Source organism: Hemiscyllium ocellatum, chromosome 46, assembly GCF_020745735.1.
Source record: "Hemiscyllium ocellatum isolate sHemOce1 chromosome 46, sHemOce1.pat.X.cur, whole genome shotgun sequence".
NCBI classification, from domain to species: domain Eukaryota; kingdom Metazoa; phylum Chordata; class Chondrichthyes; order Orectolobiformes; family Hemiscylliidae; genus Hemiscyllium; species Hemiscyllium ocellatum.
In genome coordinates, this window is record NC_083446.1 from 3,189,475 (window position 1) to 3,205,912 (window position 16,438).

The 16,438-nt window shown below is 41.4% G+C and overlaps 2 protein-coding genes across 9 annotated transcripts in view; one reads left to right on the top strand and one right to left on the bottom strand.

Moving 5' to 3' along the window:
• LOC132836097 (macro domain-containing protein CT2219-like) overlaps nt 1-16,438 on the top strand; it is a 944,897-nt gene that overhangs the window by 92,278 nt on the left and 836,181 nt on the right. The window lies entirely within an intron of this gene.
• The window catches only part of LOC132836096 (leucine-rich repeat transmembrane protein FLRT1-like), a 141,149-nt gene that overhangs the window by 5,045 nt on the left and 119,666 nt on the right, over nt 1-16,438 (bottom strand). For 3 of the 5 annotated variants that reach the window (XR_009647330.1, XM_060855359.1, XM_060855357.1), the window contains exon 2: nt 1,295-2,906. Coding sequence is in view for 4 of the 5 variants with exons in the window: in XM_060855359.1 (XP_060711342.1) it covers nt 1,295-2,857 (1,563 nt within the window). In the remaining variant the exon portion in view is untranslated. Of the gene's footprint in view, nt 1-358; nt 2,907-16,438 lie in introns of those variants that run through there. The other 2 variants (XM_060855356.1, XM_060855355.1) reach the window with 1 other exon arrangement.

The window sequence follows — 16,438 nt, forward strand, 5'->3', positions numbered from 1 at the left end:
GGAAAATATGAAAACCAAGAACAACTGAGATTCACAGTGTTGTTCGAATAAAATTTGACATCCTCAAAGTGTTAAAATAAGGAAAAATATTAACAGTGTTACTGGCCAGATAACTACAAGACATCCATTTTTGGCCTGGCATTTAAGGACAAGAAATTTGTCATTTAGATACACACTGTTTTTAACCAGAGGCAAAAGTCTAGCTCAATACTTAAAAAAAAAGTTTTCAGAAAGTTATCTTAAAAAATAACTATGAAAGTTCATCTCTTCTTCCAATTAAGATAAAATCCAAAAACAACACCATTAAAGAACTAAATATTTAAAACTATTTTACTCTTTTTGAAAATATTGTAGAAGAATAAAAAAATAAACAAACATCAACAGATAGTTCTGATAGAAGTAGAGGGGTAAAGTCTTAACTTTTATACAAGAAAACAGCACTATGTGTACACACAGAACACATGAGTGAATGTGTGTATGTGTGTGTGCTGAGACTTTGTTTGACTGTACAGTATAAATCTACAAGGTGGGGGTTGTGGGTAAACATCATTGCTTAGGAACACTTCTCCAAGATGTTTCCAAGTGACATAATGTAAAGGATTTTATCTTTAGGCTGCCTTAGGACTGCACTTCCAAAGTATGTTGTTCATTCTTTATCCCACTTATAACCAAAATGCGAAAAGAAAAACTGGCTTGTACACAATTAGGTAGCTGAGTTTTCTTTCTAAGTGTCCAGCTTTTTTTGAAATCACTTAAGCATATTAAATATAAATTATGTGACAAATGTACAAAATATGTGCCGGACATTTTCTGCTGAACATTGTGTGTTTTACCCCTAACATTTTTTATTTTTATAATATCTTCTGTTTGCAGTGCATGGAGATGATCACATGATGAGGCAACACTGCAATCACGTGTAAGAATATTCAGCATCTGGTATCCCACCGTCTCTGTAACCTCGGTTACTGCTGAGGGCTGTACTATGAGTGTTCTTGTAAAGACTTGTCCCATTGGATGGAAATATGGTGTGAATCACATATTCCTCCTTTGGTCGCTGTTGATTATTGAGTGGAATCATTTGAAAGCCACTCCCTCTGATTTCTAAAATGGAATTATCTTTCTTTGTCCCTGCTTCTGCATAATCATCTTTTTTTCTGCAACCTCTATTGTACACCTGATCATGTGAAAAAACATTCCTGTTATTATTAATATAGCAGCATATTGCAGCAAGGACAACAACAATGAACACTAAGGCTGTTGCACCTCCAATAATACCAGCTAAAGGAAGACCTACTTGGTCCGATTCCCCTTGTTCCCGGTTTAACGTTGTGGTGGGACTGTATAAGTCTGCAGTTTCTGCTTTAGCACATACTGGTGTTTCATCTCTCACATAGAAGTTGTTAGCTTCCATTGTAACCATGCATATGATGTAGGTTGACTTGGGTTCAAGGGCCGTGAGAAGATATTCAGTCTTGTCTCCTTGTACCAAGGTTTCAGTGATGGAACCCACTGATGGATTATGGTCGAGTCTGAGCCAACTGAGTCTGAAGGATGTGACTGGTAACATTGCCCTCCATGTGATGCGAATACTGTCCGCAGTTAAAGGCATCACATTAATGATTATTGGTTTTGTTTCTGACCCTCTTGACAAAGGATAATCCACAGCTGAATCTGGTGGCTTCAGATTTGGTCGCCTCGGTCTGTAAGTGAATTGCAGTCCTTGAGTGACAGTAGCTGTCTGAACAATTGGAGTTGTTTTCAGAGCTGTGTTGCCGCCATGCAAGCTGTTCTCAAAGCACTCATCCATTTCTGACTTGATATCTTTGACTGCCATTCCTCGAACTTTATCAGGCCCTTGGCACATTAGCCCTCGCACATTGATGTGAAATGCTGTTGTTTGTAACCAGTCTCTGAGCCACATCATTTTGCAGCCACAATACCAGGGGTTGTTACGCAAGAGTAGCTGACTCAAGTTTGCTAGGTCATCAAAGACTCCTTTTGGCAAAGTTGTTAAGTTGTTGTTGGATATATCCAGCCGCTGTATCTGTCTCATTTTTGAAAAAGCATTGGCTGGAATGTAACTAATGAGGTTATCCTGAAGGTACAGCTTTTGTAAGTTTGAAACAGGCAGATTTCGTGGTGGAAAAATTAGAGAATTTCTGATCAATGAAAGTTCAGTCAGGTTTTGGAGTCTGCTGAAAGTCTCATCTGCGATTCTTTGATTAGCTAAAAGATTACCATCCAGCACTAGTCGTCTTAAGCTGACCAAACCTTTGAAAGCGTAGTGTGGGATGGTTGCAATCCGGTTGTCATCGAGCCTCAGTTCCTCCAGTGTTTTAGGAAGGCCAGTGGGAATGCTGCTTAGATGGTTCCTGGACAAAAAGAGCAGTTTGAGATGCTTACTATTAGCAAAAGCATGTTCCTCAATGCTGACTGTTGACACTGAGTTATCATCCAAATGTAACTTCTCCAACGAAGGAATCCTTGAAAGTGCATCATGTGTAATGGCCCTAATGTTATTGTCCTGAAGATGCAGCTCTTTCAGAGATCGGGGAAGGTTTACAGGGAACTCATCCAAAGCATTTTCGTAAAGGTAAATCACTTTTATATTCAACAGATACTTCAATTGACTGGGGATCCCAGCATTATTAATCTGATTATTTTGTAAGAAAAGAGTTGTAGAATCTTCCGGTATTTTGGCAGGAATGGATGTCAAACCTCTGTCGTTGCAGTAGACAAAACCATTGTCACATCGACACAGAGCAGGACAAGTAGACATGACACGTGGCATCAAAAGTGCTGGCATGATGACCCAGAGCAACAAACTTTCTTTGATACCCATTGTTTGTAGCGACATTTGGAGGTAATATTATTTGTTGTTTATCTTTTCCTCCACTTAGTGTGACCTGTCATGGGAGAAAGTACAAGTATACCATTAGAAATGTATCTTTTCTTGCCTCCCCTCCCCATTTCTTCCTGTCCCATACAATAGGCTCCAAACGAGAGCAGCTTGGTCATTTCAATGGCCACTTCCAGCAGCTGGGGGCATGGTGGCCATTTTATCACCTGAGCACCAAATGACCTTGCCTATGTCAACCAACCATCTCAGAAGGCCTTCTTAAAAGGGCAGCCAACTACACACTTGCATTTTCCCCTGACATCAGAGGCCCTTGAAAATGTAAAAAGATCAATTAGTGGCAACAAAAACCTCTCTTTCCCTGTGATATTTTGAACTATTTATTGCCTCATATTAGTTGATGGAGCAGCACAACTGGCAGTGTAAACCAGAAGGAACAATGTTTGGTATTATTCTTCTGGAACTTGAGTCGTAACATGAAAATGTTATAAAAGTAATATTAAAAATGATACATCTCTAGAATTCACATCCAAAAACTAATATGCCAAAAAGAGTAATGATAAAACTAATTTTATCTGGCAATAGCTTAACTCTATAAAATATGACATGCAATTAAAAGAAAGCTGAAAGTTTATTAGAATTTCTGAGCCTTCCTTGGCGGACTCATTCTAAGAAATAGGAAGGTTTGAAATATTGTTAGGCAAAGATTAAAAAAAAGACCAAATGTCATTTATGATTATAAAATGAACCATTTATATTATTAATTGGGAAGTAACATTTGTGCCTCACCAATACCTAGCAATGATCATCTCATGCAAAATAGAGACTTAACTACATTCCCTTGATATTCAAACATATTACCATTGCTGAATCTCTCACTATCTTGGAAGATATAATTTACCAGAAATTTAATGGGGAGAAAGTGAGGACTGCAGATGCTGGAGACAGAGTCAAGAGTGGGGTGCTGGAAAAGCAAAGCAGGTCAGGCAGAATCCGAGGAGCAAGCAAATTGATATTTTGGGCAAGAGCCCTTCATTAGGAATGAGGCTTGTGAGGCCGAGAGGGTGGAGAGATAAATGGGGGGGGGAGGGGGGGGTGGAGGTGGGTAGCTGAGAGTGCAATAGGTAGATGGAGGTGGGGGTAATGGTGATAGGTCAGAGAGGAGGGTGGAGCGGATAGGTGGGAAGGATGATGGACATGTAGGACAGGTCATGAGGGTGGTGCAGAATTGGAAGGTTGGAACTGAGATAAGGTGTGTGGGGGAGGGGATATGAGGAAACTGGTGAAATCCACATTGGTGCCATGTGGTTGGAGGGTCCCAATGCAGAAAATGAGACGTTCTTCCTCCAGGCGTCCGGTGGTGAGGGAGTGGCAATAGAGGAGGCCCAGGACCTGCATGTTCTTGATGGAGTGGGAGGGGAAGTTGAAGTGTTCGGCCATGGGGCGGTGGGGTTGGTTGGTGCGGGTGCCCCAGAGATGTTCTCTGAAGCCCTCTGCAAGTAGGCATCCTGTCTCCCCAATGTAGAGGAGACTGCATTGGAAGCAACGTATACAGTAAATGACGTGTGGAAGTGCAGGTAATTTACTGGGCCAACTCCACGAATACTATGATTACAAGAGCAGATTAGAGGCTGAGAATTTGGATGTGATTCTCTAGAGCCTGACCAGCATTTTTAAGGCATACTTTCCACTTGCCTAGATGAGCAGTTCCAGCAACATTGAAGAAGCTCAACAGCATCCAGGACAAAGCAGCCGTCTTGCTTGGCACCAGTTTTGAGGAAGGATCACTTGATCCAAAACGTTAACCCTGATTTCTCTCCACAGATGCTGCCAGTTCTGTTACGTTTTTGCATCAATTTCTGGGTTTTTGATTCTGATTTACAGCATCTGTAGTTCTTTTATTTAATCAACTTAGTAAACCTCCTCTGAACTGTCTACAACACATTTACATTCTATCTTAAGAAGACCAAACTACACACGTGATTTGGAGATGCCGGTGTTGGACTGGGGTGTACAAAGTTTAAAATCACACAACACCAGGTTATAGTCCAACAGGCTTAATTGGAAGCACTAGCTTTCAGAGCGCTGCTCCTTCATTAAGTGGTTGTGGAGGACACAATTGTAAGACACAGAATTTATAGCAAAAGTTTACAGTGTGATGTAACTGAAATTATACATTGAAAGATACCATGATTGTTTGTTGAGTCTCTCATACCATGTTCGAATACCATGAGAGTTTCACTTCTTTCATATGTAAATCACAAGACTTTTTAAAAAAGTTACATTCTCAGGTTAACTGTAACAATTGGTGTTAGCCAGACAATATGTTGAAGGTGTTAGTCCCCTGTATTGTCTGTCTGTGCCATAATGTTTAGATTGATTCTAATCTAAGAAGTGAGACAACAGAGTCTTACATGAATTCATGCAGTTTTTGAGCAAAGTACAATGTAACTCTGCAAGTACAAATTCACCCCACAAACGTATATGTATATGTGTGCATGTGGGTCTTTGTGAGTGTGTGTGTCTGTCTGTCTGGGGTGGGGGGTTGTGAGTGTGAGAGAGAGAGTGTATATGTGTGTGTACGTGAGTGTAGAGTGTCTAAGTCTGTGAGGGGGTGCGTATGGGAGTGTGTGTGTCTGTAGGATTGTGTGTGTCTGTCTGGGGTGGGGGCTTGTGAGTGTCTGTGAGACGATGCATGTGTGAGTGTGGGAGTATGTGTGTCTGTAAGGGTGTGTGTGAGTGTTTGTGTGCATGTCTGTGTATATGTGTGTCCATGTGTATGTGTGTGTGTATAATGCAATGGTGGTCACCTGTAGTATGACATGAACCCAAGGTCCCAGTTGAGGCCCTCCCTATGGGTATGGAACTTAGCTATCAGCCTCTGCTTGGCACTTTTCACTGCTGCCAGTCCCGAAGTCCGTCTTGGAGGATGGTCACCCAAAGGTCACATATACACTCTCTCTCACAGACGCTCACAGCCCACACACACACACACACACTCACACACACACACACTCACAAAGACCCACATGCACACATATACATGTACGTTTGTGGGGTGAATTTGTACTTGTAGAGTTACATTGTACTTTGCTCAAAAACTGCATGAATTCATGTAAGACTCTGTTATCTCACTTTTTAGATTAGAATCAATCTAAACATTATGGCACAGACAGACAATACAGGGGACTAACACCTTCAACATATTGTCTGGCTAACACCAATTATTACAGTCAACCTGAGAATGTAACTTTTTAAAAAAAGTTTTGTGATTTACATATGAAAGAAGTGAAACTATCATGGTATTTGAACAGATGAAAGACTCAACAAACAATCAAGGTATTTTTCAATGTATAATTTCAGCTACATCACACTGTAAGCTTTTGCTATACATTCTGTGTCTTACAATTGTGTACTCCGCAACCACCTAATGAAGGAGTGGTGCTCCATAAGCTAGTGCTTCCAATTAAACCTGTTGCATATAACCTGATATTTTGTGATTTTTAACTTCAAACTGCACACAGTATTCAAGATTTGGAACTGAAGTTCATCAGGAATGCCTGATGAAGAGCTTTTGCCCGAAACGTCGATTTTCCTACTCCTCAGACGCTGCCTGACCTGCTGTGCTTTTCCAGCAACACTCTAATCTAGAGTCTGGTGAAATGTCCAGTGTGCAGAAAGAAAGCCAGTGATCTCCTCCACTCAGCCAGGATATGTGTCCCATCTATCCTCTACAAGCTCACACTCACTCCATCTCAAGGGTAACTATGGACAAGTAATAAAGGCTGGCCAGGCAGCTACTCACACATTCCATGAGTGAATGATAAAAAGAAATAAAATCTACACCCACCTGCCATCAAAGCTGATGCTGTATCATTCTCACTGTTGCATGTAATATCTCTCCTCCCTCTGTCACCCTCCCCAACCCCTTGCACTATTAAGCGTGCATGCCCTCTGTGCTCTCTACTCACTTAATCAGTGCACCCACCACCTTTCTCCCACCTGCACCAGCATCAGTATCAGCGTCAACACCAACACTGTGCCAGCTTCTTTCACCTCACTCAGTAGTAGTGCCAAAAGAGCCCGGATAGGTGGTGGGCTGCCAAATATTCATCTCCTCACCATGCAAGTAGATAATCTTGGTTCTGATGGGCAAAGACCAAAGCTGAGCTTGTGAAGAGCCAAAACCTCCATATCATGGCAATCAAATAAGAAGCATTGTTGTACTCCTTTTCCAGCATCCCCACTGTGAATTTATTGTTAAATTGCCATAAAGTATGTTCCTTGATCACGCAACCTCTTGTTTGTCTCGTGCAGGCAACAGTAGGATGTCCATAGTGGCTATGCTTAAGAGGGCTGCCCACAAGACATGCTGTCCTTCACCTCTGAAGAAGACAGCATGGGTGCCTCAGAGGAGGAACTGGCAAGGCTGCTGGCATCTCTGATGTTGACACCTCGGGTGGGTATTTTATCTAAATTAGAGTTGGGTGCACCTTCGGATGGCCAGATCAATGCCACATCTCTACAGCTGGTTGAAGAAGAAATACCCCAAATCTCTGGAACTCGAGCATGCCAGATATCAAGCATCTACTTAGCCCCAGGCACAGGTGGACCCTATAGTTTTGGTGATTAGGGACTTTATGCATATGTACAGGAACAGCAGGCAGGTTTATCTGCAGCACTGAAAGAGCTAACACAAAAGCTGTAAGACTTCAACAATGCAGTTTTGACCCTGTTGCTTCCATGAGCAGGTTGATGGGGAGCCAGGTCCAACTGTCTTTGGATCTGCTGGATATGGACACTTCTGTATTACTTTTCACAGCTCCAACATTGAAGGTATACAGCCACCCATCCTTAGCTATACAATGATAATCCAAAGTGTTAAGTGAACAGCTTCAGCACAATGCACAGGCAGTGGATAAAAGGCAGCTAAATGCTACTTTAGCAGCTATGCTCTATCTTTCTAGGTTAATAAATGTAAGTAAAACATCAGAGGCACTCATGCAATTCATCCATTATCTTGCATGATATGGTTAAGAGTGCTTGAGGCAAGGAATTAGACTGCACAAAGTAGGCTATGGTCAGCAAAGCATATGAAACTGGCTGGTGTGTTTCAGCTTCACTGTGAGGGTGTCTGTGTAATGTTGCTTGTTGACAATCCTCACATGTCTCTGTAATAATGCCCTTCCGTCACAGGGCGAAGGACTTATCACATCCATTCAGGGTTTAGTGGCAGCATTTGACATTGCCATAGTGTGCTTGTTATTTACATCACGCTGGAATGCAACAGCAGTTGTTCCTTGGACAGGAGTTTCAGGTTCAGACTCTCTGTCTTGGTGAACCCCCATGCATAAACATCCCCTCCCTGGTAGCCAAACTCATCAACCCCCTAGGCTTTGCACACTCCCTCGTCCCCACTCAACCTATCTATCTAAATCTTCATCTGCTCACTTTTCATCCCAGCCTGGTGGTGCACTGATCCCACATGGAAGGCAGGGTGCTGCTTACAGTCAATGACCCCACTCCTGCATGAGCCCTTTCCCTCCCATGCTGTATTATCTCCACCCCCTTGGTATTGTAACCCGCACTGCATCTCAACATTCCAATTCCATTGTCCACAACTGAGTTCCCCAGCCTCTCTCTTGCAGCAGTGGCTCCTAATAATGCCCATTGATTTTTAGATGGACTGACTGTGGTCAGCCCATTGAACGCTGGACAGCATCGAATGATGAACAGCTAGATCCCTGGATGTATAGCTCCCCAACTATGTTCTTGTGACTTTCTGGACTAATTCCATTTGCTGACTGTAGCCTACTCTGAGGACTGCAGAGGTACAGACTCCCCCCGGATCCAACCCCTGACAGCCCTGACTAGACACCTGACCATGTCCAAGCCTAAACCCCTGGACTGATGTTGGAGTTTACCCTTGATTACTGTGGTGGGACCTCCTGACTGAAGTGTGTCTCCCAGAACTTGACTGAGGACTACTCTGCTTAGACCTTGAGACATGACAGGAGCAAGCCAGAGCCGGAGTACAAGGTACCTACTCAGATTAGCATGTTTGGAATTTGTTGCATCTAATTTCTATCCTGTATGTGGGAGAATGGAAGCCTGTATATCAATGACATAGATAAGGTGGTGATGATAGTGATAAAACTTCTTAAAGTGTCTCTTGCTGCCCATGAATTAGAATCTTGTGTCGATGTTGAGATTTGAGAGGAAAATGTGACTTGTCGAACTCTATATCAAAAAAAGGCTTCACTGGATATCGCATGCAATTCTCCCAACTTTCTTATTATAACCCATGTTGTTTAAGGCCTGGGAAGATTCCACCCATAGCAAAGCTTTACTGAGTAAACCTGAGCCAGAAGTCTATGGTCAGAATATATTGAACGTTTAGTTCATTTGTTTGTGTGTACTGTGTCTGAAGGCGAATACTTGGCTCATTGTCCTGCTTTATTCTGAGCTGTTTTCTTGCCAGTATTTGACAATGGGTAGTTTGCCACTGCCTTCCACCCTCAGGGAAAGGGTGAATTGAGAGGTCCTATGATTTCCTCAGCTGTAATGGTAATGAATTACATTTTTTTTTGATATTTCTGAATCACACGCTCTCCAGTCAACCAACTGAGCTTATAGTCCTCCTTCATTTTTTTGATAATATATATACATTGACTTACTTATTGAATAACCTGCAATCTCTTTAAAGCAAAATTCTTCCTGAAATTTTGACATTGGTGATAAGACTGCAATTATTCTTCTGAGAAGGAGGGCTGAAGTCCTTGAGGTGATAAAAACCAAAAGAACTGCTGATGCTGTAAGTTGTAAATAAAATTACAAATTGCCAGAAAAGCTCAATAGGTCTGGCAGCATCTTTGGAAAGAAATCAAACTTAATGTTTCAGATCGAGTGACCCTTCCTCAGAACCTGCACCTTATAAATTGTTCCAGCAATTTCTAATTCTGTTCCTTGAGGTGATGTGCTTCCCAGAGATTTTTGATTGTCTATTCTTTATAGCTGTTTCCAAGACCTCGTGGCCTTATTTAAAATGTTTGGAGATGTGATTGTGTTCATGGCACAGGAAATGGGGCAAATTCCACAAAAATTAGATTGGACTTTGAACCTATGGAGGTCATGGGCAATCCTGCTGGATGGTAGGAGGGTGTGTTTGTGCTACTACAATAGCTTGTTAGTCTTTGTTCAGACAGAAGTTGCACAGGTCAAAGGCAAACCTTCACAGACCCATATTTACACAGATCATGCTGGAGGTAAGTAAATCACCTCTTGCTGTGGAAAATTAGGAGAGACATGCTTTATCTTGGTTTCAAGGCTGCTGTCACAGTCTGCCCTAGGCTGAGTTCAAATATAATCTCATCCAAATTTGATCACTGTAGAGCAACCAGCTTGTGAAACATTTATTCCTATCAAATTTATCAAAAACTATGGCCTGGATTTCTGCTTTAAAGCACAATTGAATGACCTGTTATATAGACTGTGTTTTTGTCATTTCCTGTATATGTTTGAACCCATTTCAACTGCATTGGATCGGACCTGATTGATTTTCTTGGTTGAGGTCATGAGTGAGATAAGTTAGAAATACCTGTTTGTGTCCAATTTAGGGAGTGAAGTGAAAGGTTCTGAAACTTTCTTGTGAATATTGAAGTATTATAATTTTACTTTTCTTGAATTTGTGTGTGATTATGGAGGGGATTACTGGAAGAGGAGTCAGTAAAATTTCATCAAAGCCATATGATTAACTTGCAAGTTTGTAATTGCTCTTTGAAATATTAAGTCAAATGGCAGCCTATGAAGTATCTAAATTCCCATATCAGAATTCACATGTACATTATACCATATTATTCTAACTAATAAGCATTTATTCAGTAGGATGTTGTAAATTGGAATTTTCTTTTGGAAATAGTTAACTTGTTCAAAATCAAAGAAAGTAGGTTACATTGTTTCAGAATGAATTCTGCCCTGTTTTATATGTTGGTTTGATTCTTCTCTTGTGATTCTGAGTGGTGTGTCTGCTATGTAATATCTACCTCTGGGGAAGCTCTCCCTTCCACTTCCACTGCATTATGAAGTAACTGCTGATTGCTGTATCAGGGTACCTATTCTGCAGAATGAAAAAATCTTCATGAATTTAACTTGTCGAATCATTGTGCTAATAGAGATAAAGTTTGCTCTTCCTTTGTGCCATCAACTCCCTCTGATTATGGGAGCTCAGGATTCAGTTTTTCTATAACCTGAATCCGTGCAAATCTGCACCTAATTGTGCCCAGCAATGTGGCTGGCAATCTTAACTGTCCTTTGAAATGGCTCAGCCAGACATTCTGACCAAGGGACATTTATTGATAGCCAATAAATTGCTGGTCTTGCCAATGTCACCTGCATTTCTTTAAAAATAGAAAAAATGTACAAGACCTCGAACAAAGTCTTTCTTGTTCCGATTATATCTATTTTAAGGCTGTGAGCAAAGCTAAAATTAATGATATTTTAAGCAAATAACCATGACCATATTCATTCATCAAGTTAGTCAGATCTCCTCTTCCCTTCATAATAATATAGGATAAGGAGGCTAATGTACACAGGGGTTTTGGATTTAAGATTGTCTGACTTACAAACACTTATATTCATGAACACAATCCTATACAGGGGTGTTACTTTAAAGATCTGACATACGAACATTTCCTGTATTTACGAATGGCAACTTTATAATGTCCTGCATTGTATTCTGACTTACGAACAAACTCAAGAATGGAACTCGTTCACAAACTGCTTATACACTCTGATAATTTCTAGATATTTTACTGATGTCTGGATTTATTGGAGTGAGGACAGTTTTGAATTTGATAACAATTGTGGAGGTTAACTAGCAATTGCAACAGTCTTCAGGCAGAAGTGCCAAGTGGATGATTCATTTGGCTTCCTCTGGAGATTCCCAGAATCATAAATGCTAGTCTTCAACCAATCTGATTCACTCCACATGATATCAAAACATGGCTGAAGGCACTGGATACTGAAAAGGCTTTTGGCTCTGACAATATTCCAGCAATAGGACTGAAAACCTATGCTGCAGACTTGCTGAATCCCCAGCCAAGTTGTTCCAGTGCAGCTATGATGGTGGCTATGAACCTTATCAGTTATATCTTGTAGGAGTAGGACAATTCACCCAACTCAATTATTGCCCTTTTAATAAACTTGATTATCAGTAAAGTGATGGAATGGCTCATCAACAATGCTATCAAATAGCACATGCTGAGCAATAACCTGTTCACTGACTCTCAGTTTTCAGGGCCACTCAGCCCCTGAACTCTTACAGTCTTGGGACAATCATGAAAAAAAAGAACTGAATTCCAGCGATAAGATGAGAGTACTACCCTTGATATCAAGACCTCATTTGACCAGGTATGGCATTAAGTAGCCCTTGCAAAACTGAATCACTGTGAGTCAAGGGGGAGACTCTGCTGTTTTAACTCGTATCTAGCATGAAATACGATGGTTGTGTTTGTTGGAGGTCAGAACATCTCTGCAGGAGTTCCTTAGGGTAATGCTCTAAGCCAGTCAACTTCGGCTGCTTCTTCAATGATCCTCTCTCCATCGTAAGGTCAGAAGTGGGGATGTTCACTGATGATTGCACAATATTCAGCACCATTTGTAACTTCTCAAATATTATCCAAATGCTGCAAGATCTGGATAATATCCAGTTCAATGCTGATAAGTGGCAAGTAACATTCCAACACACAAATGCCAGACAATGGCCATCTAAAACAAAATAGAATGTGACCATTGTCCCTTGGCATTAAATAATTATGCCATCAATGAATCTCCCACTAACCTGGGGATTGCCATTGACCAGAAACTGAACTAGACTAGCTATATCAATGCTGTGGTTATGAGAGCAGATCAAAGACTGGGAAATCTGTGGCGGGGAAGCTCACCTCCTGATTCCTCAAAGCTTTTCCACCATTGAAAAGTATGAATCAGGCGTGCGATTGAATACCACCCTCTTACCTATATGAATACAGCTCCAACAACACTCAAGAAGCTTAACACTATCCAGGACAAAGCTTGATTGGTACCACATCCACCATCCTCAACATTCATTTACTCCACTACTGAATCTCATTAACAACAATGTGTAGCATGTATAGGGTTCATTGGACTAATTCACCAATGCTCCTTCGACAGGAACTTTCAAATCCCCTGCTACTCTGATGAGGAAGGACAAGGGCAGATACATGGGAACACCATTGCCCGCAAGTTCCCCTCCAAGCCTCTGATCATAATGACTTGAAAAATATATTGCTGTTCCTTCAGTGTCACTGTAGTTGGAGCTTCCTCCCCAGTGGCAGTCGAGGTATCCCTATATTACATGGATTGCAACAGTTCAAGAAGGCAACACATCACTACCTTCTCCAGGGCAATTAGGGATGGGCTAGTTCAATCAGTGAAGTCCACATGTCCTGAATGAATAAAAAAATGCATCTATTTTTGGAGACAGTTTTAAAATTGCACTGCCTTGGAGTGGGTCTCATTAGATGTGTGCTGGGGCAGGTTTGCACTTCCTTGTAGGCATTCAGTATTTGAGCCTCTGAAATTTGAAACAGGCCATACTCTGGGCATAAAGCCAGGTTCCATTATCTGCATTTTCTGATGAAACTCTGTAAGACATTAACCTGTTCATTTCTTTCTGGTCCTGACTGAGCTGCAGCACATATTTAGCGTTTTCTTTTTTTTTGTACAAAGCATTGAATTTGAAATTTTCCCTATGAAGTCAGGATCTAGTACCTTCTTAAATTATTCCTTTGAGGAGAAATGTGTGTTCCAGCACATTTTGAGACTCAAAGGATGGCTCCACATAGGGGTGTATTTTACACAAGCACTATAATCTTAAAAGAGGAGTGTACCTAATGCATTTTTATTACAAGTTTTCAGCTGAATATGGCCTTTACGGTAGGTTAATTTATGTAGCATTTTACTGTGATCCTCCCTCCCTACCTTAAATCCATCTGACAAGGTTAAGATTTATTTTGAGAGCCATGACCTTACAGCTGTTGGACATTTTTGTTCCCACACACCAGTTTTGCTTCTTTCTTTTAAAAAAGGATACATATCTTTGTAAAATACCAGTTCATTTTTACTTCAACTTTCTGGTATTCCCATTTTCACCTGGAAATAAATGTTGTGTTTGAACTCTGTACTTCCACTTATTTTAACGAAAACGGCATACAATGAAATTTAGCAATGCTATTATAACTTCTTTTCTACCTTCCTTAAAATAATTCCATAAAGTTGTCTTTTAGAGTTGGGGGTTATGTTTATTTGGCTAAGAAAGGGTTGTGTGAGATTTTTGGAGGGATTCTTGCCACAAGGCACAGCAATATTTTCCTTCACAATTAGATGAAACCAAGAATTGTGGATGCTGGAAATCTGAAACAAAACCAGAAATTGCTGGAGAAATTCAGTAGGTCTGGCAGCATCTGTGGAGAGAAAGCAACGTCAATGTTTAGAGTCCAGTGACCCTTCATCAGAATGCTTCATATCTTACCAAACTCACCTCGTTAACAGCTATGTTAACAGCTTTGTCATTCCTATGTGTTCTTACATCCATCTACATCCACCTTACTGTGCACCATTTCCAGAACAATTCACCATTCATCAGATATCCACTAAAAGATTCACATCCATCTTAAATTAGATTAGATTCTTAAATTAGATTACTTACAGTGTGGAAACAGGCCCTTTGGCCCAACCAGTCCACACCGACCCTCGAAGAGCAACCCACCCTGACCCATTCCCTTACACCTAACACTACGGGCAACTTAGCATGGCCAATTCACCTAATCTGCACATCTTTTGGACTGTGGGAGGAAACCGGAGTACATGGAGGAAACCCACGCAAACACTGGGAGAATGTGCAAAATCCACACAGACAGTCGCCTAAAATGAGAATTGAACCCAGGTCTCTGGCATTGTGAGGCAGCAGTGCTAACCACTGTGCCACCGTGTCGCCCACTCCTGGTGCCTGCATCATATTTAAAATGCTGCTGTGCACCAGGACAAGCACTAACGTTCTACAACTGCCCTGCTGGGTCAAGGACAAAGTCAGAAGATGGCAAGAATGGAAAGATGGCACCATGATTCTCTGACAGGGATCTGGATGTCCTTGTCAAAGGGATATTGCAAAGAAGAGTTGTCCTGCTCCCAGAAGGTTGGCAGAGGTGGTCACACCACCAGTCTCTGACAACCTGGTCCAAGGTTGCTACCTGAGTCAGTGCCATTTTCCATGATCCAGAGGAACAAATGCCACACTCTTGTCTCTGCTACCTCAGACTCCCTTTACCTCTGCCACTGCACCCACCTCCCACCTAAGCTCATGATTTACCATTCTCATTATTGCATTCAACATCTTTCCTCACCTGCTTTTACACCCCTGCCCTCCACACCACACCACTAACCCTGCATGGGCTCTGTGCTTCCTCCTCACTCACTAGGAACATCTCATCACCTTTCTCCTACCTGCCCCAATGCTGACAGCTGTGCCACCTAATTTATCCTCCTCTTTAAGTTAATAAGGTGTTCAGCAAGCTGAAATCCTCCTTAATTGCCAACCTGCTGCTGCCAATTGAGAAAGTTGCCATGCCACTTGGCAAAAGCATAAGGGTTGCAGCAAGATGCTTCTGACATTGAGATAGGCCTCACTGGACATCTCGACAAAAATGAAGACTGCAGATGCTGGAGATTAGAGTTGAGAGTGTAGTGCTGGAAAAACACAGCAGGTCAGGCTGCATCCGAGGAGCAGGAGAATCGACAAGTCGGGCAAAAGCCCCTCATCAGCAATGGCATGTCTTATGGCAGAACTGAATGAGATGTCCATTGAGTAGGTGAATCGATGTTTTGGGCAAAAGCATTTCCCGATGAAGGGCTTTTGCTTGAACCTCAATTCTCTTGCACACTGGACATCTCGTTCAGTTCTGCCACAAGACGCCATCGCCCACATTGCTTAGACCTGTATGATTCCACCCATAATGTTGCAGCATTTTAAGATAGCAGTCAGAGAGATAGAATTGTTTCACCCTGCTCTGCAATCTTGCTTTAGAATGCATAATCTGAAGTGTTTTAGAATTTTCAAATTGCATACTGATGCTTGTGAATTATGATATTGAACCAGTTAAGCTAAAAGGGTAAACATTTTAGTGATGCTACGCCAGAAATTCTTTTTTAGCCATGTGTCTCATATTTTTACTCAATGCTTGAATATATACAATGATCAACTAAATTGTAATTCTACATGTTGCAATAAACCATTGATAGAAGTCATATTTAGAGCTTGGGGAGGACAGTAGAGGAGGGGGGGGAGGGAAATGCCAAACATATGGGTATAATATTGACAGAAAGATGGTGAAGTAGAAGAGTTTAAAACATTGGGGTGATGTTCAACATTTAGTAAGTTGGTTTGTTAATCCTGAGCAGACATTTATGATGATTGATGTAGGAATGCTTGGGATTTGCTTAGATTGAGACTGATGAGGGAATCTTTGTTAGGAACAAGGCAAAAAGCTTCTTGAAGGCAGATTT